We start from the raw sequence: 24,538 nt of genomic DNA on the forward strand, positions 1-24,538 counted from the left end.
TTAGGTTCACCAGGTATACACTCCGTGACCTTTATTTATGGCTAGAAACCAATTATGAGTGAATACATCCCATGTTCATCTTTTTGGGTCTGGGTTACCTCGCTCAGGATAGTGTTTTCTATTTCCATCCATTTGCATGCAAAATTCGAGAAGTCATTGTTTTTTACCGCAGCATAATACTCTAATGTGTATATATTCCACACTTTCTTCATCCATTCTTCCATTGAAGGGCATCTAGGTTGTTTCCAGGTGGCCCTCTTTTCTTGCCCCAGAGTTGCCTGTAGTGGCCTTCTGTAGTCCATCCTGTGCTCTTGAACTTTCTAGATCTCCTCCCTCGGTGTCTTCCTGTCCCCCCCCCCCCATACTGTGCCTTGTTACCTTGCTCTTGCCCTTCCCTGCTGACCTGTTTGGTGTCCCATCGGAATCCATCTGTGTTCTCTGCTCCGTCGCGCCCCAGCTCCCAGACTTTGTTCCTGGACACTGACCCGAGAAGCCTTCTTTAAGATATTGGACCCCGCCCCACAGGGAGGGACCAGATGAGGTATGGGTCAGCCCAGCTGGGGATCAATAGCCCATGGGTGCTGGAGTGATGCTGACGGAAGTATAAGTGTCCTTGGGCTGTTTCCCGGTGACTTCCTCTTTCCCAGTATCACTTTCGCAAGGATTGTCTTCAACTTTCTCTGTTGCAAGCTGTGTAATGTCTTAATTTGTTAGAGCAAAAGCTGTGGGGAAATTTACTAGCCAGTTCTTTCTTTCAGCTCTGTTATTTATTTACTTTATTTACTTGTTATTATTTACTTTGATAATATGTTTAGTATATATACCCAAATTTTAAAATATATTTTAATTAAAACAGTTACATTGCGTTACTCCTTCTCATCTTTTCTTTTAAGAGAGTCCTTTTAGGAGGTATCCTCCCTCCAACCCCTCTCATTCCCCCAGCTCTCAAATCCATAGTCTCTTTTTCTTTGATTATTATTGTTACATATATGCCTATATATGTGTATATTTATGATTGATATTTATGTACAAATAAACAAACACAATCTGCTGAGTCCGATTTTATTGTTTATGTGTGTATGGTTTCAGGGCTGACTATTTTGTACTGGATAACCAATAAGGAGGGTTCACCCTTGGGAGAGGATAGTTTTCCCTCTCCCAGCAATTATTAGTTGCCTATGGTTCTTTGTCTAGGGGGACCCTGTGAAAATCCCCCCTTCCACATCAGCATGTCTGATATTGCCATAGTTCCAGTCTTGTTTACACAGCCGTTTCTAGGACTGACTGCTTCACAGCAGGCTTCCTGGCTTTCCGGCTCTTAGAATCTTTCTGCCCTCTCTTCCATGCTGTTCTTTGAGCTGTAGATGCAGGAGCTGTGATGTTGATGCACCTGCTGGGGCAGAGTCTATTGATCTCTGCATTGTGTCCAGTGTGGCTGCCTCTCATGGTTTCTATTTGCTGTAAAGAGAAGCTTCTGGCCAGACCCCAACCACACTCATTCTAGGACTTTGAGTGGAAATAGCTTTAATGACCACAAAGATGATGGACAGCGAAAATGAAAGTTTCTCTCTTTAGATTTGAAAATTCATTGTGGGCTCAATAATTTCATAGAGAGTTCAGGAGGGCTGGACCAGAAGACAGTTCCAGGAACAACCTGACAGTGGAAAGGCTAGTTCCTGTACTTTATAGAGGAAAACAGCAGCATGAGAAGATGCTTGCACAAGTTACAAGTAGAGGGAGGAGTAGCCTACATAAGGATGGGGCTGGACCCCTATCTCACAGCTCACTTGAGATGGTTCAACAGCCTAAATTTGAAGTTAGAAGCATGAAACTCTCAGAAGGAAACAGAGCCCAAATCTTCTTACCCTCTGGTTTGATATACAGCAAATAAGTAGGACCGCAGCAACACACGCTTACACACTTCAAAGGCACCAAGGGAGTGACGGAAGAGATGCTCATCAACCCTAAGAGAATGCCATCTACAAAGGACTCGGTACTCAATAAGAGAAGGACAAACAGTTCAACAGTTTGAAATGGGCAAACGGGGTTGGAGAGATAGCTCGATGGTTGAGAGCAAGTGCTGCTCTTGGAGAGGGTCTGAGTTTGATTCCTAGCTTCTAGGTTGCCTGTAATTCTGGAGGTCACGGGTGGAGTGAATACCCACTACACTATATACACTGAAGGTCATTCCACTTATCCAACTGCGTCTTTAAACTAGCCCCCTCTACACCCCCACCTCTCCCTAGGCTCTGTTGACCATTATACTATTCTCTAATGTTGTTGTAAAGACAGGGTTTTTCTCACTATGTGGTCCTGGCTGGCCTGGAACTTCCTATAGAGACCAGGTTAGCCGCAGACTAATAGAAATCTGCCTACCTCTGCCTCCCAAGGACTGAGCTTAAAGATAAATGCCACCACACCCGACTCTATTTTCTACTTCTATGAGATCAGTGACGAACTTTTGGACTTCCATATATAAGTGAGAACACAATTTGCATTTCTGTGCCTGGCTTATTTCATGATAACTGAAGCATAATATCCTTCAGTTCCAGTGATGGAATTTCTCAACGCAAATGACAAATGACAATCTGAGATGACAGACATGCCCAGTTTCCTGATATTTACATATTCTATCCATGTATTCAAACTTCACCTTTTATTTCATAATATCTACAATTACTGTGTGCCAAATCAGATAAAAATATCAACAATAGCAATGAAATACATAGAACAGAAAAACATGATCTATTAATAAATGTTGGCAGGATGGGGTGAAATCTGAGCCCTTATGCAGATTGGTGATGTTGTAAAATGAGACAGCCATTTTGGAAGACATGAAGAACATGAGCTTTCCATATGACCTAGCTAGATTCCATGAGCTAGATAAGCACTCAAGACCAAAAAACACATGTTCATGCAGATGTGTGCACAAACATGCGAACAGCAGCGTTAGTCACGATTGCCAAAAGGCAATTCAGATGGTTTACAACAGATGAACAATTATTCATCCACAGAGAGGAAGTGATACTGATATGTGCTACAGCATTTTTAGACATTAAAACACTCTGTACTATGTAGAGTACTATGTAGCAGAGAAAAATAATGACATCTTGAAATTTGCAGGCAAATGGATGGAGCTAGAAAACATCATATTGAGTGAGGTAACCCAGATCCAGAAAGACAATTATCATATGTACTCACTCATAAGTGTTTTTTAAACATAAAGCAAAGAAAACCAGCTGACAAATCACAATCCCAGAGAACCTAGATAACAGAGAGGACCCTAAGAGAGACATATATGGATCTAATCTACATGGGAAGTAGAAAAAGACAAGATCTCCTGAGTAAATTGGGTCCATGGGAGAGGACTGAAGGGGAGAGGCAGGAAGGGGAGCAGAGAAAAATGTAGAGCTCAATAAAATCAATAAAAAAAGAAGAAAAAACCCACTGTGTTAAATGAAAGAAGCCATTTACAAAAGGTCACAGATTAAATGATTCTATTTGCAGGAAATATCTAGGGAAGCCATCATCTCCGGAAGGGGTGTGATCTGTAGAGTAGATCAGAAGTGTGTTGGTTGCTGAGGGCTGGAGATGAGATAGAAAGATGGGGTGAGATATGATAATTGTGGGTTCTTCTTTTTGAGCTGAGAGCAAAGTTCTAAATTGCTGATGGGTTGCATGTCTCTGTCATATATCACAATCCTTTGGTGTTCACTCTTTAAAATAGTGAATTGTGTATATAATTTCTCCAACAGAGCAGGGTTTTTTTCTGAATTTGTTAGAATTTTTAATTGACTTTTATTGAGCTCTACATTTTTCTCTGCTCCCCTCCCTGCCTCTCCCCTTCCCTTCCCTTCCCCCAAGGTCCCCATGCTCCCAATTTCCTCAGGAGATCTTGTCTTTTTCTACTTTCCTTGTAGATTAGATCTATGTATGTATCTCTTAGGGTCCTGATTGTTATCTAAGTTCTCTGGGATTCTGATTTGTGGGCTGGCTTTCTTTGCTTTATGTTTAAAAACTACTTATGAGTGAGTTCATGTGATAATTGTCTTTCTGTGTCTGGGTTACCTCGCTAAAAAGGATGTTTTCTAGCTCCATCCATTTTCCTGCAAATTTCAAGATGTTCAGAGCAGGTTTTTAAAAATGTGAGCGGATGGACTAATATCTAGAATACACAAGGAATGCGTGTGAATCACTCAGAGACGGCAATCCCTGTGGAGTCCTGGGCAAAGAATGTCAAAGGTAACTTTACAGAGAGGAAACTAAAAGGGCTCAGGATTAAGTATAGTAGCCATTTGGAAAAACCCAAAGCATTCAATAATGAGATCTAAGTGAATACCCACTAATGGCAGAAATTGGAGAGCTGGAGGATGCCAAATGTTGCCGTCGAAGTGCAGAGAAGAGGAGCCTCTGGGGCAGCTTGTGGTGGAGAGGAGTTGGTACAGAAAGGATGCTGCATGCATGCCCTGCAGGTCAGCAGTTCTGCTTGGTGGTGCATATGGTAGAGGTTCTGGCAGGCCCAGAGGTGGGGCAGGGCACAGTTGTTGTAGAGATGGGGTGCTGGAGGGTGCTGGGCTCATCACAAGGACAACAGCCTCCATGCAGTTGTGGACACAAAGTGTGAAGGGGTCTAGGAGTCCCAGGTTTGGGAAACATGATGGTGGTGGACCTTGCCCTTCCCCAATCCGTCTCACTTGTAATCCCTAAGCTAGCCATGAAGGTCCTTATGTGGACACTTTCTTATGCCAGACTCATTCCTGAGGCTGGCCACCAATGTGCAGCAATCAAAAGCTCCCTTTGGCTCATTGAATTAACATGTCCAATCAAAACATACCAGATACCAGCACACCCTATCCCATTTTAACACAGCCCCTTTTCCTCTTCTAAAAATTACACTTGCAAGGTCATTCGCTGCTGTTTATCTGCCAGAGTCAGAAAGCAGCCACTTTAACTTTCCTTCCCCACTTAATAAAGGATCTTTCTGTGAAAATGAGTGTTTGGGTGTGGTTGGGGCCTAATCTGGGGTCTGGGAGGGAGCTCCTCATTGTATGGGGTCCCCTTCAAAGTGTTAACACAGAAACCAAGAGGAAAGGAGTTTAAGATCACGGGAAGAAGCCTGAAAGGCAGAGCATGATGCTGTCCCATTAAAATGGAAAGGAATGCACACAAAGTCACTGGATGTATTTTAAAGAACCAATACACACAAAGACCAACATTCAACTCATTAGAGTGGTTCCCTGAATGCTGTGTGATTTTTCTCGGGGAGATGAGAACAAACATCTATTCATCCCCAGACAGGACACCAATGGCAGACCAAAGACAGCCTTCCACCTAAGTCTAGATTTGTGAGCCAATGTGTTTACGGGAGTTACTTAAAGGAACATGAGTAACTCAAACGCAACTCATGAAGGCTGATCCCTGGCTCTCTCTGTCTGGAGCTCCACAGCAGAGGGTCTCTTTCTCTTGGGCAATTGCTTACTGTTTATTAACCCTGGGGAAGAGTCATAACTTTCTGAACTTCCTGAGCCTTGCATGCTGTTAGCTTCCCAGGTCTTAGGAAGGAAGTTCCTCCTTCCAGTGGGCAATGCTTCATTTAGGAGGAAATAGGTTTATAGTTCCTGACCCCTTCCTTCGACTCTTACATTCTTTCCGCTCCTTCTTCTGACATGTTATCTGAGTCTTGGGGGTGGGGTGCGATATACAGGTCTGGTCATTTTCTTCCCTTTATGGTTGAGCATTGGACTTTACACCACGGCGAGAGCCATATATTCTCAGCAGTTTGACCGGCTAATAATATCTGCAGTAACCACCACCCACTGTAAAAAGGAACTTTCTCTTAATGACCAAGGCTGACAGAATTGTCAATCTATGGGCAGAAACACAAGCGTTTAGAAAGCAGCTTACTAGGCCTATCACATCTGTTTAACAAAGCTACAGCAGAGGGGTTTTGACATTCCGAATGATGGATCTTTGTTCTGGATTCAGTACCAGACATGGTTGCTTCCTGCAGAGTGGACCTTAAACCCAACAGAAAAGCTGTTGTTTCTACCCCAAGTCGTTGTGCCTCTATTGCACCTGCAGGCACATGTTGTTTGGCATGTGGGTCCATAGCTGAGCAGAGCGGATGGTAATACTTCTCTTCCCAGTCATTTGCACTCCTGGGACTACAAAAGCCAGCCATTGGAGAAAGAGCATCCAGTTCAGGCCCAGGTTGGTTCTCTACACACTGTAGCAAAGGCATGGGGGTGTCTTCAGCAATGGGACTTATCTAGTCAGGGAGTATAATCAGTAGTAGCGGCCTTAGCCTGGATGGTGTGGGAGACTCCAGATTTCCTCTGGCCTTCATTCTTAGCAAGGCAGACTACCCTTGGCACTGGTATCTTCGCTCAACCATTCAAGGGGTCGGGGGTGCCCCTTCCTACCCACACCTTTGTTCAAACTCCTGAACTGATATTTTTAGTGTCTTTTTGGATGCTTTGCCAACTGTGCATGGCACTCAAGGGTTAGCAGTATATGGAAATTTCAGAGTGGGAAGGATCTCTGAAGGCCCAGTGCTGCCCATTCCAAAACCAGAAATGCCAGTTGTTCTCAGATGTTTAAGAAGGTACTGAAAAAGAAACGTCAGCAAGGGCCAACATAGCACAAAATGATCCCGTCACCTCTATCAGCCGTTTAGTCGGAAGAGCAATAACAGCATAGACGAGACACCACCTCATCTAGTCCTCCATAACCTTGTCATTGTCCATGCGCCATTTGGCCTCCTCTTGGGGGAGGATGAGGATGCTGCTGCTTTCATGGCTGCTGCTACCATTTACTCTCTGATGTTGACAGGCTTTGGACCAGAGCTATGAACATCACCTCTCTGTTGACTACACCTGACCGCTGTAAGCGCCCTGGGGTAGGGGAACAGTTTCTTCCTTGAGAACCCTTTCTTAAAGAAGGGGGACTTGCACAGCATATCTGGGGATAGGGATCACTGTGCACCCAGAGGATGGGGTCAGTCTTTCCCACCGGCACCACTCTGTCATTTACTCCTCCAACTGAACGGCTGCTCAGGCTTAAAAGCGGCCCAGGCTCACAAGCACTGAGTTTCACCTCTTGATAATATTTTCTTTAGAAACTCTGGTCCCATAAAGTTGCGGCTACATTTGCCAGAGAGTGGGCCAGATAGACCTCTTTGTCTACTTGTTCTTCTCTCACCCCCTTTTGATTGATCTAGTGTTTTATGAACCTAATTTATATGTTGTTTTTAACCATCCAGACCTGCCAGAGCATCCCCCACCTCGTAAAGATCGTGACCCACCCTGGGGCTCAGCGGTGCCTCTAAAACTCTCTAACAGTCCCTGCTGAACCGACTCCACTTCTTTTCTGTGGACATGTCCCTACCTAGAGTCATCAAATACTGTGTCTTGCATGCCACTACTCTCAGTAATGATTGTCATTTTTCTCTTGGCTTCTAATCCCCAATTTTTACAAGGACCTCACCCAGCCGTAACAAGTGTCCCTGGTCTCTCATATGAGCCAGTCCCTCGGGGACTGAGTTCCCTTGTATTGAATAAAGAGAAATAGTCTCTGTCTTAGAAAGATGGGTAGCTGTATTACTGTCTCTGCTTCCACAGCACTCAGACAGACCTCATCTGCCCATGTGTCCCAAGGCTTCATAAACCTGACTATAGAAGGCTCTTTAGTTCTCCCATTTAAAAGTTTTCCCCAATTTAAGCAGTCGAGATGCTGAATGTTACCTGGTTACCATAGTTACCATACTGGACCATTATTTTGATCTCTATCTGCTTGCTGGATTGTGGAGTCCCCTGTGTGTTAACAGTTGGATCAGAAGGGCATCTTTTTTTATCACTTTTACCACTCTCCTTCTTCCTCCTCACTGTCTGATTATTTCCGGAAATTCGAAATTTTGGAGTTCTAGAAATGCTTCTTTAGGATCTAATTTGTACTCTTTCCCTTGCACCCTGCTATCTGTAAGAAATGGCAAGCCTACACTCTGTCTCATTCTCTCCCTTTCTCACTGTTCCTGAAACCAGAGGCTAATGTGGAGGAGATTCCCCACATGGCTCTTTCTTGTTGTAATTCCGCCTTTACACAAGCAAGCCTTTTCTGGGAAGACAGCCAGGCCTTAGTTACATGTCTTATTGCCCACATCAAAGACTAAGCAACAGCTGCCACAGTCTGATTATGGTCCTGTCCCAAATGTGCTACTTCAGGAATGATAATATGTTTTCTAGTTTACCAGCTGATTTGAGGATGCCTCCTACTTGCATATCAAAGCTCACTCATCAAGCAGACATGCCTTTCCACATAGCACAGAGGAAGACAGGTTCCCTGGGATCTCCCCCGAAGCATGTTCCACTCTCAGACACTTGGTCTTGCTGCATGTCCTGCCACTCACCACCAGGAGCATGTCACTGCCATCACAGCAAAGAGACACACCATCCCAGTACCACAAGAGAAAGGCAGCCATGCTGGGGTTGTCCCTGCAGAAACTCACGCGCAGATCCATCAGCCTTCATTGTGTGCCTCCCCATGCATAACAGGGGCCATGCAACAGCTCTTCCTAGACTCATTTTTGGTTCTGTCAACGTCACTTCAGCTGGACACTGTGTTATGTGACCTTTTCCTGGGGATCCATGAACAAAACGGCACCAATGACATTAACATTACTCTATCTTGGGAAATCCATGGTGTTATAGAAGTTCTGAACAGGGACACAGGTGAGAGGTTCCTGACAGGGGCACGGGCAACTCAAAGATAGCACATAACTGTAAGACCTATTCACGTGTGGATGGTGACTCACAAGAGTGGCATCCCTAGAAGCTCCCTGCCTAATGTGCTGTTTATAGAAACTTAGGGAGGGGCCTTGTGAGTACTGGAACTTTATGAGCTTCCTGGGCCTTGTAAGAGCTGCACAACATTGCTGGAGACAGCAGTGCTTATTACAAGGTAGCATAGAATAAGTGCAATAGGAGCAATTCTGGAGAACCAGCTGTGCGATTGGCATTTCTCTCCAGTCTGTGAGCCCTTGAACCTCAGGACTGCCATGTTAGCCTTCTTGGTATGTTTCTACAAAGTACCAAAACCCAGAGCATAAAATAGCAAATAGGATTCTCCAAGACAGTTCTGGAGGCCAGAAGCCAGAAACCAGAGTATTGGCAGGACCACATTCTCTCTCCAAGGGCCAGATCCTTCCTGCTTCTTCCAACGTTTGGAGTTGGTAGTATCTTGACGCCATTGTTTATCCCCTGGCTTATAGATGCAATATTCTAGTCCCCGGTCCTGTCCTTACTGGTGTCCTGCCTGCACCTCTGTCATTTCTAATGGTCTAGGGACACCAGTTACTCACTAGTGTGTCACCCATCTTGCTCTATCTTAAATAATCCAACTGTGATGATCTTATTTCCCAATGGACTCACATTCTGAAGTACAGGAATTATGCAATTTGGAGATGAACACCATGCAACCCTGCACGTCCTTTTCTTTCACCTCATTGTAAGGAGCTCGGAGCAGGACAGGTGGGTGACTTCCTAGGGTTGTGCTCTGGTGTGGATCGCTGTGGCTCCGAGAATCCACAGAGAGGAGCTCAGGTAGGTACAACAGAGCTGAGGAGTAGAAGAAGGACCCTCCTCAGCCAAAGAGAGGTCACATAGCTGATGTGAGTTCTGTGTTCTTCATGAGGTTTGTGTCACTGGGCTAGGGAGATGGGGATGAAGGGGAGACTGAAGTAGGGAACTCCTGGAATGTGAAGTATGAGGGGCCTAAGGAATCCCAATGGAGATTTAGAGGAGAAGCCTTTGAAAGAGTGCCCAAGGGACAGGGGCAAGTGGGCAGAAAAGCCAAGGCGATACCATTCTCTAGATGCATGTGTGGCCCACAGGGGCTTTGAGTTTCTGGCGATTCTGCCTTAGATTTCTGTGTTGGCTTACACCATGCCTTGCTGAGGCCACTGGCCTTGATTAAGTGTATTGAATATGGTGATTGGGGGAAGTGAGGGGTAACATCTGAGGAGTCGGGCTCTGCGGCTGTGCTGTCCTTTCTCCTGGGCTCACTATGCTACATGTCCAGCTGCCAGGTCTTTCATGTTGATGACCTCAGCTTCAGAGGCGCAGCCCGTCCCTCCTGCAGTTAATCATTGGTAAGAATTACAGATAACATTTGGGCAAAGATTGCAAACCCTTGCTTGTCATCTCCTCAACTGTCTGTCTTTCTTAAAGGCACAGAAACAAAGGACTTAGGGACACACTGATGCCACCTAGGAGTTCAGGGAGGCGACACTGTGCATGAAGTGGAACCAGAGTTCACGGGTCAGTTGGCTGATGTAAAGATTGACTTCAAGTGTAAAAGCTTCAGGAGACTTGAATGCCAGGCTCACAGAGGACAGGGATCTGTCCCTTGCTCTGTTCCGTGAGACGACAGTCCCCAAACGATACTTCTTTAAAATTTTGTGTGAAAGTACAGCATTTCTTCTAAGGATTACTGTGATTCTCAGATAGAGAGGGATGCGACACAGAGTAAAGTATATTAAATAAATAGTGACAAAACTGACCCAGGGGATGGAGAGATGGCTCCGTGGTTTAAAATACTGAGTGCTCTTTCAGAGGACGTAGGTTCAATTTCCAGTACCCAAGTAGTGATTAGCAACCACCTTTAATTCCAGTTCCAGAACATCCGGAATCCTCATCTGGCTTCTGTGGGCTTTGCACACATGCTACATAGACACATGTGCAGGCAAAACACCCACACGCGTACACCCCACGCATACACCCCTGCACATACACCTCCACACATACAGTTTTCATTTTTAAAAGGAAGCTTCATAGAAGGGGCAGTCTTCTACTCTCTCTTTATTTTTCAAACTGTCCCCAAATATCTAAAAATTACAGAAACTAAAATTAAAACCCATCACTCTTACTTCAAACTCTGTGGAACTGGTCTTGCTTTCAGTCAGTGCCTGAGAGGCCAGAGCCAAGGGAGAGGAAAGGCTTTTACTATGTGCGGCCAGTCAGAACCCAAAAGGTTTTAAGAACCTCCTCATTTGGGGATTTAAAGGAACCTCTCATTCACACTGGGTCACCTAGCTTCTGAGTGGGAGATCATGAGAAGTCCAGGGGTTGTGCTCTTACCAGTGTGTACTCTGCGGAGGAGAGGGGAGTGTCCCCAACACATCCAGCGTAAGTCACGTGCCCAGTGAGACCCTGAGCCCTTCTGAAAACCAGCAGAACTGAGAGGGTGAAAATGCTAAAGATGCCAGTGGGCTCCTTGCAGGCACTACGAAGCCTATGTGGGCTTGACTGGTAGAAAGGAAGCTGGTCAGGCCTGGGCCACCTCTTAGACCCCCGTCAATGCCCAGAGGGAAAGGATATTGGTTGGTGGTCCAACTGATAACACTAACTAAACCTAAAAGGGGCTCTGAGCAGGGCTGCTGTCTGAGAAAGACACCGGTGGGTGTGTATTCAGGAAGAAACACGATTCCAGTCATATCTGTAGCATTGCCCCCTGCAGCCATAACAGGCTCTCAGTTTTTCCCCTGATTCAGATCTAACCTCTTGAGCAGGTCTGTCTCCAAGACAAAACAGCAGTGTAAACATTCTGGCCCCCAAATGTCATTTCACCACAAACTAACCTTCCGTTGCCTATTGCAGGCCTTCTAACTGGTTGTCTGAAGCCGGTTGCTGCAAGAACCTTGTTTTTAAAGATAAGATCCTAGGTCCCGGACCTTCAGTAAAAACTCTGATAGTTTCAAATCAAGTTGATGCTCACAAATGGTTTCCAACCAATCTCAGTCTGTCTTGCTATATTGGGCAGAAAGGGATTTCTGCCTCCAAGGGTGAAATCCAAGGCCAGTGCCATACGTCAACTCATGTAGCCCAAGAAGATTAGAGAATTGGCTCTTTCTTCTCCTTAAGGTTAAGGAAAAATGGGGCTGAAGAGATAGCTCAGTGTTTAAAAGCACTTGCTGTTCTTCCAGAAGACCTAGGTTTAGTTCTGATACCGACTTGGTTCACAACCACCGCCTATAACTGGTCCCAGGGGACCTGACACCCTTTCCTGGCCTCCTTCAGCACCAGGTACATACATGATGCACAGACAGACATACAGATAAAACACCCTTACAATAACATAATTCAATCTTAAAATGATTAAGGAGGAAGAAATCTCAAATGGAGGAATGAGGTCACTGCAGAGGACCCGGAAGGGCCATTATCAGCGGGTGCCAGAAGGAGAGGCTCCAGGCAGATGGGCAGTGCCAGCTGATGGACAGCTGAAGTCAAAGTCTCGGACCATGGGTTCTGGGCTTCGATCTTGCTGATGTACTTCTTCCTCTTCCAACTCCCAGTCTTTCAGCTCTGTTCCGCTTAGCGTCCCCACTTGTTGAGGCAGTAAACCTGAAGCAAGGAGTCTTCTCTAAGAACAAAATGGTGCAGGGCTGGGGCTGAGGGTGGCTGAGGGTGAGGCTGGGGCTGAGGGTGGCTAAGAACGGACTGGACAGAGAAAGTGAGAATAGAACGGTCGGCTTCTGCATCTATCTGGGCCTCAGGAAGCAGCTAACTAGGCAGAAAGTCATATTTTAGTCAGCAACCGGCACCTGAAAATTGCAAGAGAGGGACTGGGAGATGGCTCAAGCGGCAAAGTGCTTGTAGTACAAGCATGGGATCTCAGTTTGGATCCCCAGTGCTTGCAAAGACTTTTTAAAAGCTGGGCATGGTAATATATTCCTATAACCCCAGCAGCGGGGAGCTTACTGGCCAGTCAGTTTAGCCAGTGGGTGAGCTTCAGGTCTAACGAGAATCTGTCTCAAAAATGTAAAGCAGAGAATGAGCAAAGAAGACATTCTGCGTTGACTACTGGCCTCCGTATGTATATGTTCAAGCACACACACACACACACTCCATGAAGAAGACAGAAGCCCTCAAAGGGACAAGAAATAAATAGGTTCTTGAACCCTTAGCTCCTACTCTGTGAATATAAATATGCCCCTTCTTCTCTTGTTCAAAGTACACAGAATGTGCTCACTCTGTTGTAGCCCCGGCTCCTTATCCACTTACCTCAGGGATAAAATCTGCAGACTAATGTCAAAAATGAAACAGGCTATTGGTCCCTCCCTCCCCACAAACACATCTTATATGAGGAAAAGTATCATGAAACACAAGGAAGTAGCTGTTTTAAAAGGTCATTTTCACGAGCAGTGGAAAATTACACAATCCTAGAGATGCAGGAGTGACATGCCAGCCCAGAAGACTGCAAGAGGGGCTTGTCTTTTCCTCTAGACCCCCAGCTGATTGGCCAGAACCATCCACACTGCAGGCATAAACCCCCAGCTGATTGGCCAGAACCACCCACACTGCAGGCATAAACCCCCAGCTGATTGGCCAGAACCACTCACACTGCAGGCATAGACCCCGCCCCCCCAGCTGATTGGACAGAACCACCCACACTGCAGGCATAGACCCCGCCCCCCCAGCTGATTGGACAGAACCACCCACACTGCAGGCATAGACCCCCAGCTGATTGGACAGAACCACCCACACTGCAAGCAGGTCTTCCCCCACTCAGTACCCTGACTCTTGTGTCAGCCCTCTGAAACACCTTCATAGACACACAGAGGAACAATCGGTACCAATTCTCCTGGGGTTTCTTGCCCATGTGTTTTGCGGCTGGCTGCCCTCTTCATATCAAAGAAATGACCCTAGAAGGGAGGCTGTGAGATGTTTGTGCAATATGGAGGAAGGAACACATAAGAGAACAACTCCTAAAGCCCCTTTTTGGAGGAGGGAAAGGTTTATTAATTGGACTGTCCAACTCCTGAGGGAAAAGCCTTAATGCGGGAAGATTTCATCACCCGTCAGCCCCGACATAAAAAGAAAACTCAAGCCATCTAAACAGGCTAGTAGATCTGGCCTTCACTGTCCAACAATGAGGACATAGAGGAGGGAAAATCAAAACAAAGGACAAAAGGAGGGCTCAAAAAATTAGTGACAGTAAAAGGAGCTACCCTGGGTAGAGATCTTCAGGTCCAGAGAAGCCTGGAGGAACTTGCTTTGAATGCAAGATGGGACCCTGGGGAAAGTCTCAACTGACACTCTGCCCTCTCTATCAAGAAACTGGGTTGACACCTGGCATTGGAGAACTGACTGTCCCAAGTCTTGGAGGACAGAAACGATGTCTAGAACTTTGATGGCCGTGGAAGGCATGGAAGGCTTGGGAGGTCTGGAGGGATCTTCATTGTCCTCACTGGAGAATAATCATCACCACCTCTGAGGAGCCCAGTGCAGCTCTGGCCATTATTGGGAAGCAGATTCACCTTCTTATAGATACAAGGGCAGCTTATCCAGTTTTAGCTGTATTTGCAGGTAAATCATCCTCTCAGCCCACAATTGTTACTGAGGTGAAAGTTCATATAATTCATATCCCTAAACAGTGACTAATGCCAAGGGCCATCAAGAGACACAGTGAGACTTCTGAGGGCAGTAGAAAAATTGACCATTGTAGGAGTCTCTGCAACCTCAACAGGCTGCAGTGTGGCGAGCCATGGGAACAAGAAGACAGTTCGGCTCACCATGGCTCAGTAGCCAGTGTTGGTTCAAACTTCGGGAGTCCAGGTGGTTTATTTCAGGCATACTTAAGCAAGCACAGCACTGTTTGGTGAAAACTATTCTGGTGATAATGAACTCAATCCTGCACGCACAGCAATCACATGCAAATTCCCTTCAGGAACAAAGGAAGCCAAATACAGATCAGATGTGAGTACCCAGAAAGTTTTGGGAAGCCCATGAAGATAGGTTTTATAGGTTGACTGAGAAAAAACACATCTACAATAAGAGTCTTGGGGAGGGCCCAGTGCTGTAAAATCTCCAGCTTCACAGATAGTGCAAAGGTCACCAGGCTAGTAGGCACGCCTGCTCCAGCTTTCTAGGTGGATAACAGCTATTGCATTTCTTCCCTTGAAGGAACAACCCTTGAATGTGCTTAACATTCCAGGCTCCCCTAGTGCTTATCTGTGAAAACAAAGACCTCTGTGCCTCCTACAGACCAGGAAGTCAGGGCAGCTGTCATAAGGATCCCTCCTATCTCACCTATGCTGGGTCTTACCAGAAATTAGAATCAAGATAGACTGGTGGAGAGGAGACCTACTGGGGGAAAGAAGATTGAGAGGAAGAATGTGGGGCCGGGAGATGGCTCAGTCATTAAAGACTAGACTCATAACCAAAAATATAAAAAAGAATGAATGTGATTGGCAAGCATAGGAGGAAAAGTTGGTGTTGCCTAAGGCAGGATGATGGGAGGCTGCTCAGGCCTTTCATGATGCCTTTTTTGCAGGCTAGGAAACCACCATGACAATGGATTTGAGGAAGCTGATGGGGAATCACTGTGAAGCAATGTACCACGCTCGTCCCATATGTCTGTTTAACAACCAGGAACCCAAACCTCCTCCATGGTTGAACCTTCTCTAAAAGTGATCACATACTCTGTAACAAAGCAAGCCTCCACAGATACAAAAAAAATGGAGTAACCCCACGAGTCTTATCAGCTCACTAGGGATTAAAGTTAGAATTTAATAACAATTCCACCCCCAGAAAGCCTACAAACTCATGGAAACTGAACAGTCAACTACTGAACCACCCCTGGGTCAAAGAAGAAATAAAGAAATTAAAGTTTTTCTTGAATTCAATGAAAATGAAGGCACAACATAGCCAAACCTATGGGACACTATGAAAGCAGTGCTAAGAGGAAAGTTCATAGCACTAAGTGCCCACACAAAGAAAATGGAGAAAGCTCACATTAGTGACTTAACAGCACACCTAAAAGCTCTATAAAAAAAGAAGCAGACTCACCCAGGAAGAGGAGAGGAAATAATCAGATTGAGAGCTGAAATCAACAAAATAGAAACAAAGAAAACAATAAAAAGAATCAATGAAACAAAGAGCTGGTTCTTTGAGAAAATCAGTAAGATTGACAAAGTCTTATTGAAATTAATCAAAAGGCAGAGAGAAAATATCCAAATTAACAAAATCAGAAATGAAAAAGAGACATAACAACAGACACTGAGGAAATTCAGAGAACCATTAGGTCATACTACAAAGCCCTGTACTCCATAAAATTGGAAAATGTAAAAGAAATGGACAATTTTTTAGATAGATACCATATACTTTGGTATTAATTTTGATTAAATCAAGACCAGGTGAGCAATTTAAATAGGCCTATAAGCTGTGAGGAAATAGAAGCTGTCATCAAAAACCTCCCCCCCCCCAAAAAAAAACCACCCAGTGCTAGATGGTTTTAGTGCTTCCAAGAAGATTTAATACCTCTACTCCTCAAAGTGTTCCACATAATAAAAACAAAAGGGAGATTGCCAAACTCTTTTTATGAAGCTACAGTAATCCTGACACCAAAACCACACAAAGACTCAAGAAACAGAATTACAGACCAATCTCACTCATGAACATGGATGCAAAAATTCTCAACAAAATACTAGCAAACCGATTTCAAGAATACATTAAAAAAACATTAACCATGATCTAGTCGGCCTCATCCCAGGGATACAGGGCTGGTTCAACATAAAAAAAAATCTATCAATGTAATCCATCATATAAATAAACTGAAAGAAAAAAACCATATTATCATTTCATTAGATGCTGAAAAAGCATTTGACCAAATCCAACATCCCTTCACGATAAAAGTCTTGTAGAGATCAGGGATACAGGGAACATATCTAAATATAATAAAATCAACATACAGCAAGCTGACAGCTAACATTAAATGGAGAGAAATTCAGTTTCTTTGTCATTTGTGTGTACAGGAGTGCTACTGATTTTTTTTAGTTGATCTTGTATCCTGACATATTACTGAAGGTATTTATCAGCTGTAGGAATTCTTTGGTAGAGTTTTTGGGGTCACTTATGTACATTATCATATCATCTGCAAATAATGAAAGTTTGACTTCTTCCTTTCCAGTTTGAATCCCCTTGATCTCCTTTTGTTGTCTTATTGCTATTGCTAAAATGTCAAGAACTATGTTGAAGAGATATGGAGAGAGTGAAAAGCCTTGGTATTGGCATAAAAACAGAGATGTTGACCAGTGAAATCGAATTGAAGACCCTGATATTAATCCACACACTTATGAATACCTGATTTTTGAGAAAGAAGCTAAAATTATATAATGGAATAAAAGAATCTTCAACAAACAGTGCTGGCATAACTGGATATAAACATGTAGAAGAATGAATATAGATCCATATCTATCACTATGCACAAAACTCAAGTCCAAATGGTTTAAAGACCTCAATATAAATCCGACCACATTGAACCTGATAGAAGAGAAAGTAGGAAGTAGTGAAGTAGCCTTCAATGCATGGACACTGAGAGCAACAACAAATAAATGGAACCCGTGAAACTGAGAAGCTTCTGTAAAGCAAAGGATGTAATCAACAAGACAAAAAGGCAGCCTAGTGAATGGAGAAAGATCTTCATCAACCCCACATCAGACAAAGGACTGATCTCCAAAATATATAAAGAACTCAAGAAACTAAACATTAAAACTCTAATTAACCCATTTAGAAAATGGGGTACTGAACTGAACAGAGAATTCTGAACACAAGAAATTCAAATGGCCTAAAGTCACTTAAGGTCATGCTCAACCTCCTTAGTGATCAGGGAAATGCAAATCAAAACAACTTTGAGATACCATCTTACACCTGTCAGAATAGCTAAAATCAAAAACACCAATGATAGCCTTTGCTGGAGAGGATGTGGAGTAAGGGGAACACTCATTCATTGCTGGTGGGAATGCAAAGTTGTGCAACCACTTTGGAAATCAATGTGACAGTTTCTCAGGAAACTGTGAGTCAACCTACCTCAGGACCCAGCAATTTCACTCTTGGGAATATACCCAAGAGATGCCCAATCATACTACAAAAGCATTTGTTCAACTCTGTTCATAGCAGCATTATTTGTAATAGCTAGAACCTGGAAACAACCTAGATGCCCCTCAATTGAAGAATGGATAAAGAAAATGTGGCACATTTACACATTAGAGTACTACTCAGCGGTAAAAAACAATGACATCTTGAATTTTGCATGCAAATGGATGGAATTAGAAAACACTATCCTGAGTGAGGTAACCCAGACCCAAAAATATAAATATGGTATGTACTCGCTCATAAGTGGATACTAGCTATAAACAAAGGACATTGAGCCTATAGTTCATGATCCTAGAGAAGCTAAGTAATAAGGTGAACCAAAGAAAAACATATATAGATGTAGTAGGAGCTGCGGGCCTGCTTTTCGTCCTGCCCGGCTCCTGCACGGCTAGCTTTACACCAGAAGTAACAACACACAACTTGTATTCACTTAAACAATGCTTGGCCCATTATATCTAGCCTCTTTTCGGCTAACTCTCGCACCTGGACTAGCCCATTTCTAATAATGTGTGTAGCACCCCAAGGTGCGCTTACTGGGAAGATTCTAGCCTACATCCATCCTGGGTCGGAGCTTCATCGATCGCGTCTGCCCGGGGGGAGGGGAGCATGGCCTCTGAGCTCACTTCCTCTTCCTCCCAGCATTCTGTTCTGTTTACTCCTCCCACCTATGTTTTAACCTATGAGGGCCAAGCAGTTTCTTTATTTTTAAACCTATAGACCAACCTGGAAATTGGAAACAGACAAGATTGCCTGACAAAATTGGGAGCATGGGGGCAGGGGCAGAAGGAAGGGTAGAAGGGAAAGCAGTGACGAGAAGGAGAGGGTTGAGGAGAACTTGAGGGAATGGGATAGTCGAGTTGGAGGAAGGACAGATGTGAGAGCAAGGAAAGATGTATTTTGATTGAGGGAGCCATTATGATGTTAGCAAGAAACCTGGCTCTAGAAAAATTCCCAGGAATCCACAAGGATGACCGCAGCTAAGACCCTAAGCAAGAGAGGAGAGAGAGGGTGCCCGAACTGGCCTTGCCCTGTAGTCAGACTGATGATTATCTTAAATATCACCATAGAACCTTCATCCCACAACTGATGGAAACAGAAGCAGAGACCCATATCAGAGCACTGGACTGAGCTCCCAAAGTCCAGTTGAAGAGTAGAAAGAATGAGAATATGAGCAAAGAGGTCAAGACCATGAAGGGTTCACCCAATGAAATTGCTTACCTGAGTTAATGGGAGCTCACTAACTCCCATTGGACTTTCCAGCTGGACTGGAAAGGAACAAGTGTAGGACTAAACTAGTCCCTCTGAATGTGGCTGACAGTTGTTTGGCTGGGGCAGACTGAGGGGTCACTGGCAGTGACACTGGGATTTATCTCTACTGCATGTACTGGCTTTGTGGGATCCTATTCTCTTTGGATGTATACCTTGCTTAGCCTAGATGTAGTAGGGAGGGCCTTGGACTTTCCACAAAACAAAGTGCCTTACCTTCTCTTAGGATTAGATGGGAGTGGGGAGGGAAGGTGTGTGGAGGGAATGGGAGGAGTGGAGGGGGTGGGAATTTGGATTGGTATTTTTTTAAAAAAAGTCTAATAAATTTTAAAAAAAGGAAAGACAACTGGTGACCTAGAATTAACTTCAGCTCCAGGAATGTGTTGCGACTGACAAATTTACAAAGGATAGACAACTGGACAGCCAATTACAGTGTGAGGCAGGAAAAGATAACAAGGACCAGATGTCTCTGAAGACATCCTGTCCCTGAAGATACCAGATTTATGCTTCTTTGTTAGGATTTTGTGTCCAAAAAGTGACCAACATATTCAGAAATCTTCTTACACTATACTCCCCTACTCCATCCTGAGTCACTAAGACATATGATTCCCTTCATTGTGACATTTCCCCTTTAAACTCTTGTCTTTCTCTGAACTCTGGACTGTACTCTCTCCTGACCCACTGCATTGGTGTGTTAGAAGTTTGTGGAGCTTAATCTTAAACAAAGACCCTCATGTAATTTGCATTGGAAATTGGCTTCATGGATTCATATGGGGTTCAGTAACGTGGGCGCAAGAAGACATACAAGTGTTTTACTAATGAGCCCAGGATGGATGCTATTTTATGCTCACCAGGTCCAGCCAGCATTGCTTCATCAATATAATGAGTCAGTAACATCTTGTGGCAGCAGAAGGCGGTCAGTTCCCTAAGGACTAAACTGTGACATCAGGCTAGAGAGGTGATCCATCCCCGAGGTTGAGTGGTAAGGGCATATCTGTTTTTGTCAACCGAAATTAAGTTGTCTGGTGGACATTGTGGGTAGAGATGGCGAAAAAGGTGCTTGTCAGATCCATGAATGCATAAGCAAGTACTTGGGTTGTGTTCATCTACTTAGGCAGCTGCAATTGGAGTGCTGTCAGACTCGAGAGTTCATCAGTCTGTCTTTTGTATGAGCCAATAGGGAACTGTATGGAGATGTGGCATGAGTGTTTAAAAAGCTATGTGTTTTTAAGTCCTTGATGGTGATACTGACTCTACAACCTTGTCAAGAATTCATCTCCCATTCAGAGGCTGCTGTAAAGACTCTCTGGCCTTTTCCACAACAGCCCTTACTCCACAGCCTACCGAATCAGTATGGGGATTCTGTCAGCTTCTAAGGAAATCTATCCTGGTTATCCATTCCAGCACTGGAGAAGTGACCACAGGATGGAATGGGTCATGGACCCACTTCCCCCACTGTGAGTCAGCTTAGCTGAAACTTCATGGACCATCTGACCTTCATAAGGCTCTACACTGACGACTCCATGGTGGCATTGCAATTCCCTACACCTTTGAATCCTTTCCATGTTAGCCCAAGATAAGACCTTTCTAACTTGCTCATACTGGCTCACCTTTTGGCCTATGTTTTAGCCAAGCAATCAAACTGTTAGCCTCATCCTAAATCCCTGATCTACATTATTAACACATACTCGCTCTCTTGGGGAGCATATCAATAACTTCAGCTAGACCCACATCTGTGTTCCTTCCACAAGTATCTCATACCGTTACATCGACAGGCCTAGTCCCTGGGTTTGTGTTGGTATAAATTTAAAAACTCAGATAGTTCTTTTGGATCAGAACACATCTCCTCATGAGTCGGATTTTGTGTCCCAGCTTTAGAGGCCTGTTTAACTTTAACTTGTAGGTCTAGAAACAGAGTGGAGCAGTGAGACTGGGTCCTAGAGAGTCCAAGGCAGTGCAGACAGGTCTAGCCCCCTAGAGACATGTAGAAAAGCTGATCCCACTCTATCATAGGTCATTGCTAATGGGATGCGAGGAGCAGTGGGAGCAGATAAAACATTGCCATTCATAAGCAAGACTTAACAGAATTCAGAAAATTCAGAAGTTTTGTTTCCAGCTTCTTCCAGATCTTTCCACATAACCCCACCCGAACTTGTACAATCTCAATTTTTCTCAACCAATGACCCCATCTGCACTGTGGATATGCTCAGAAGCTGGGCATCCAGTGTTCACTGTAACTCAGTGAACTACACAATAGACGTGCACTTGGTTTTCAGAAGTCTCAGCCTGTGATAGAAGGAGGGTTCAGCTCAGGGCACACCTAGAAGCTTTCATTCAGGGTGCTGAGCTGCAGGAAGGGCTACATCTTCATGGTCCTTCTTCTCCTTTCTCCCTCTGTCCTGTGGTGCTGGGAGCAGCCAGTGTTACCATGTCCATTGGTTCTCTACCAATGATCACAAACATGCTAAGCTGAGTCATCAACTTCTCTCCTCCTATAAGTGACAGATCAGGGGCACCCAGGACATTTATTTTGCATATATTTTGCAAACACACCATGGACAATGTGAGAGAGAGAGAGAGAGAGAGAGAGAGAGAGAGAGAGAGAGAGAGAGAGAGAGAGAAAGCTGTGAGGAAGGATTTCTTAGAGGGATTGGCTTATGCAGTTACAGAGGTTGAGAAGTTCCCTGTCAAGTCATAAGTAAACTGAAGACTCAGGGATGCTGGTAGTCAGGCTCAGTCCAATTTCAAAGGGTCCAGGACCAGGGAACCAACATAAGCACTTAGTCTGGGGCTGAATGTCTGAAAACCTAGGTGGGCAGCTGGTATGTTTCAGATCCCAAAGGCTAGAAAGCCTGCTCTTCTGTGATTGATTAGAGACCAGCATCACTGAGGTGGGACCTTCTGGGGAGTGTTTCCTCATGGTCAGCATGCAGAGGATGTGGCTCAGAGGGTGATAAGGTTGTATCTCAAGCTGGCAGCCAAACTTGATAAAGTATAAGAATCTCCCAGATGGTACTGAAAGTTGTGGGGTGGGAGGGGTGAGGGAGAGCAGCTGAGACTTGGAATATAAGAGGCCAGGGGAGGCCAGAGGTGAAAGTGTAGGCTCTGCTGCAGTGAAGACTCTAGGGTTGAAGTGGTCATGAGAAGAAGTTGCGCCTTGGCGCCATGGAGCAGGGTTGGAATCTCTGTAAGGAAAATTACCACGGGTGGAAGTACAATAGAGACTCCAGCATATGGCATTGTGGGATGTGGGCGTGAGAAGACTATGGGGTGTGACCACTAAGGGTAGGGCAAGTGTGGAATCGACTCAGCCCGAGTCTATGTGACAAACTGTATGTGCATGGCAGAGCTGTAGAGGTGTGGGGGCGAGGGCTGCCCAGTCCTTCAGAGCCCAAAGGATCATGAGGGAGTTCTAGGTGTTGCATTCGGAGCTATATACACTCTGGGGTTGAGGTTTGCTTTGATCTGACTGTAACTGTGCTCTAATTCTTCCCTTTCGGATTGAGAAAGCATGTAACTCATTTTGAGTTCATAGAAATCCATGGTTAAGAGACATTGGATTTTAAAAGAGAACTTGGAGTTTTATAGTGTTGAAAAATTCAAAGACTGTGGGGCTTAAAAGGGTGTGCTGTGTTTTCATGCTCACATGACATCTTGCTGTAGTTCAACAGTGATGTGTTCGTGGGTCTAACTGACCAGTCAGTAACTTGTGTCAGTTAGCACTTGTCAACTTGACACAAGCTAGAGTCATCTAGGAGGGGGGAGCCTCAGTTGTTTAGCCTTTAGACTGACATTTAGGCAAGTTTGTGGGGGCATATTCTAAGCAATGATTGAGATGAGTGGACCCACCCCTGGGCATGGGATCTTGGGTTGTATAAAAAGTCAACCTGAATGCCCCATGGACAGCTGGCCAGTATATAGCACATCTCCATGGCCTCTGCTTCAAGTCCTCATTCCAGGTTCCCGCCCTGCTTGAGTTCCTGCCTTGGCTTCCCTTGTCTATAAAGTGTAGGACAAAATCAACCCTCTCTCCCCCTGTGGCTTTTGGCCACAGCGCTGATCACAGCCATGGAAAGCAAAGTAGGACAAGGATGGAGCGGGCTCACTCCCTGTCTGTCTCTCGTGCTCTTGTCAGTGTTTGAAACAAAGAGGGTCTCTCCATCCTTTAAGAATGAAAAGAAACTGGCTTCAAGGTCCGTGACCATCTTTATTTATATTTATATTTATTTATATTTATCTCCATTTTACAGTCCCCTCATCCACATCTTCCACAAACACTTGCTCTGTGCCTTGTACTTCATGGGGACATTTCATTTATAACACATGAGAAGCATTGCATTAAAGATGAGAATGCTAGAATTAGTTTCAATTTGCCAGCTCTGCGACTCTTCCACCCTAGGCTGCCTCAAATATAAGGCAGAGTGAGAAAACCCTGGCTCTGCCCATTGAGGTGTGGGCTCCAGTAACAGGAGTCAGAAACAAGTAGGGATCATACAACGGTCAAGGACAGAGACCAGAGTATGTGCAGGGTAGGGAGGAGGGAGCAGTTCCCTGAACTTAGGTGTGGCACTGATTTACAGTGTGTTTTCCAAAGACTCAGCCTTCATACTGGGTCTTGTGAGGCCTATGGGTGTGGCTTTGTGCTAGGAACACAGGTCATTGGTGGAGGTTATTATAGGCCAAGGGACAAGCAATGTCAGCAACGAAGATCATAATGGCATCGACAGAAGGGTGGCAGGGTAAGTTGACTAAGGTCTGTCCAGCTGGACTATTACTCAGCAATCAAAAGAAACAACGTGTCTCTGCTAGGCACAGCCTGGACCAGTCCCAGTGATGCTTCGCTAAGTAGGGGAAGCCAGATTCAAAGGTTGAAGTGCTACCATTTCATTTCAGAAGGAAGCGTTTGCCTCTGGTGGGTACAGTGAGAGACAACTTCCTGGGAAGGGGCCTGAGAGAACTTTCCCGGGGTGATGAAGGATTCAGCATCCCAAGGGCAGTTTGGGATCCCCAGTGTGAATATTTGTACTCAATAAATGATGCGGGGGAGGTGGAACGACGCCCAGGGTGACCACATCTGGGTCTCCAGAACTTGTGACAGTGTCCCTCACATGACAGATGCTTCCCAGCTGTTATTGCCCTTGAGATGGGGAGGGCAGCCTGAGCTATCGTTGTAAGAAGAAAGCAGGAAGTCAAGCAGTAGCCAGAGGCAAGGGAACTATAGAAGCTGTGTCTGTGCTGTGACAAAGGGGGTCACATGCCAGGGAACAAACACAGATGGATGATCTCTTTGGAGCCTCCAGGAAGAACCAGCCCTCCTAATACCTGGACTTTGACCGCGCAGGGCT

At 44.9% G+C, this 24,538-nt stretch overlaps 1 protein-coding gene across 2 annotated transcripts in view; it reads right to left on the reverse strand.

Annotated features, from left to right (window-relative positions):
- The window catches only part of LOC126491174 (amiloride-sensitive amine oxidase [copper-containing]), an 8,232-nt gene extending 7,661 nt beyond the window's left edge, over positions 1-571 (reverse strand). The window contains exon 1 of one of the 2 annotated variants that reach the window (XM_050126622.1): positions 404-571. In XM_050126622.1, coding sequence (XP_049982579.1) covers positions 404-429 — 26 coding nt within the window. In that variant the 5' untranslated portion in view covers positions 430-571. The other variant, XM_050126620.1, reaches the window with a different exon arrangement.
- Between the last annotated feature and the right edge of the window lie 23,967 nt (positions 572-24,538).

The sequence above is a fragment of the Alexandromys fortis genome, unplaced genomic scaffold, assembly GCF_014885135.2.
Source record: "Alexandromys fortis isolate MF-2015 unplaced genomic scaffold, M_Fortis_MF-2015_v1.1 scaffold_245, whole genome shotgun sequence".
Lineage (NCBI taxonomy): Eukaryota > Metazoa > Chordata > Mammalia > Rodentia > Cricetidae > Alexandromys > Alexandromys fortis.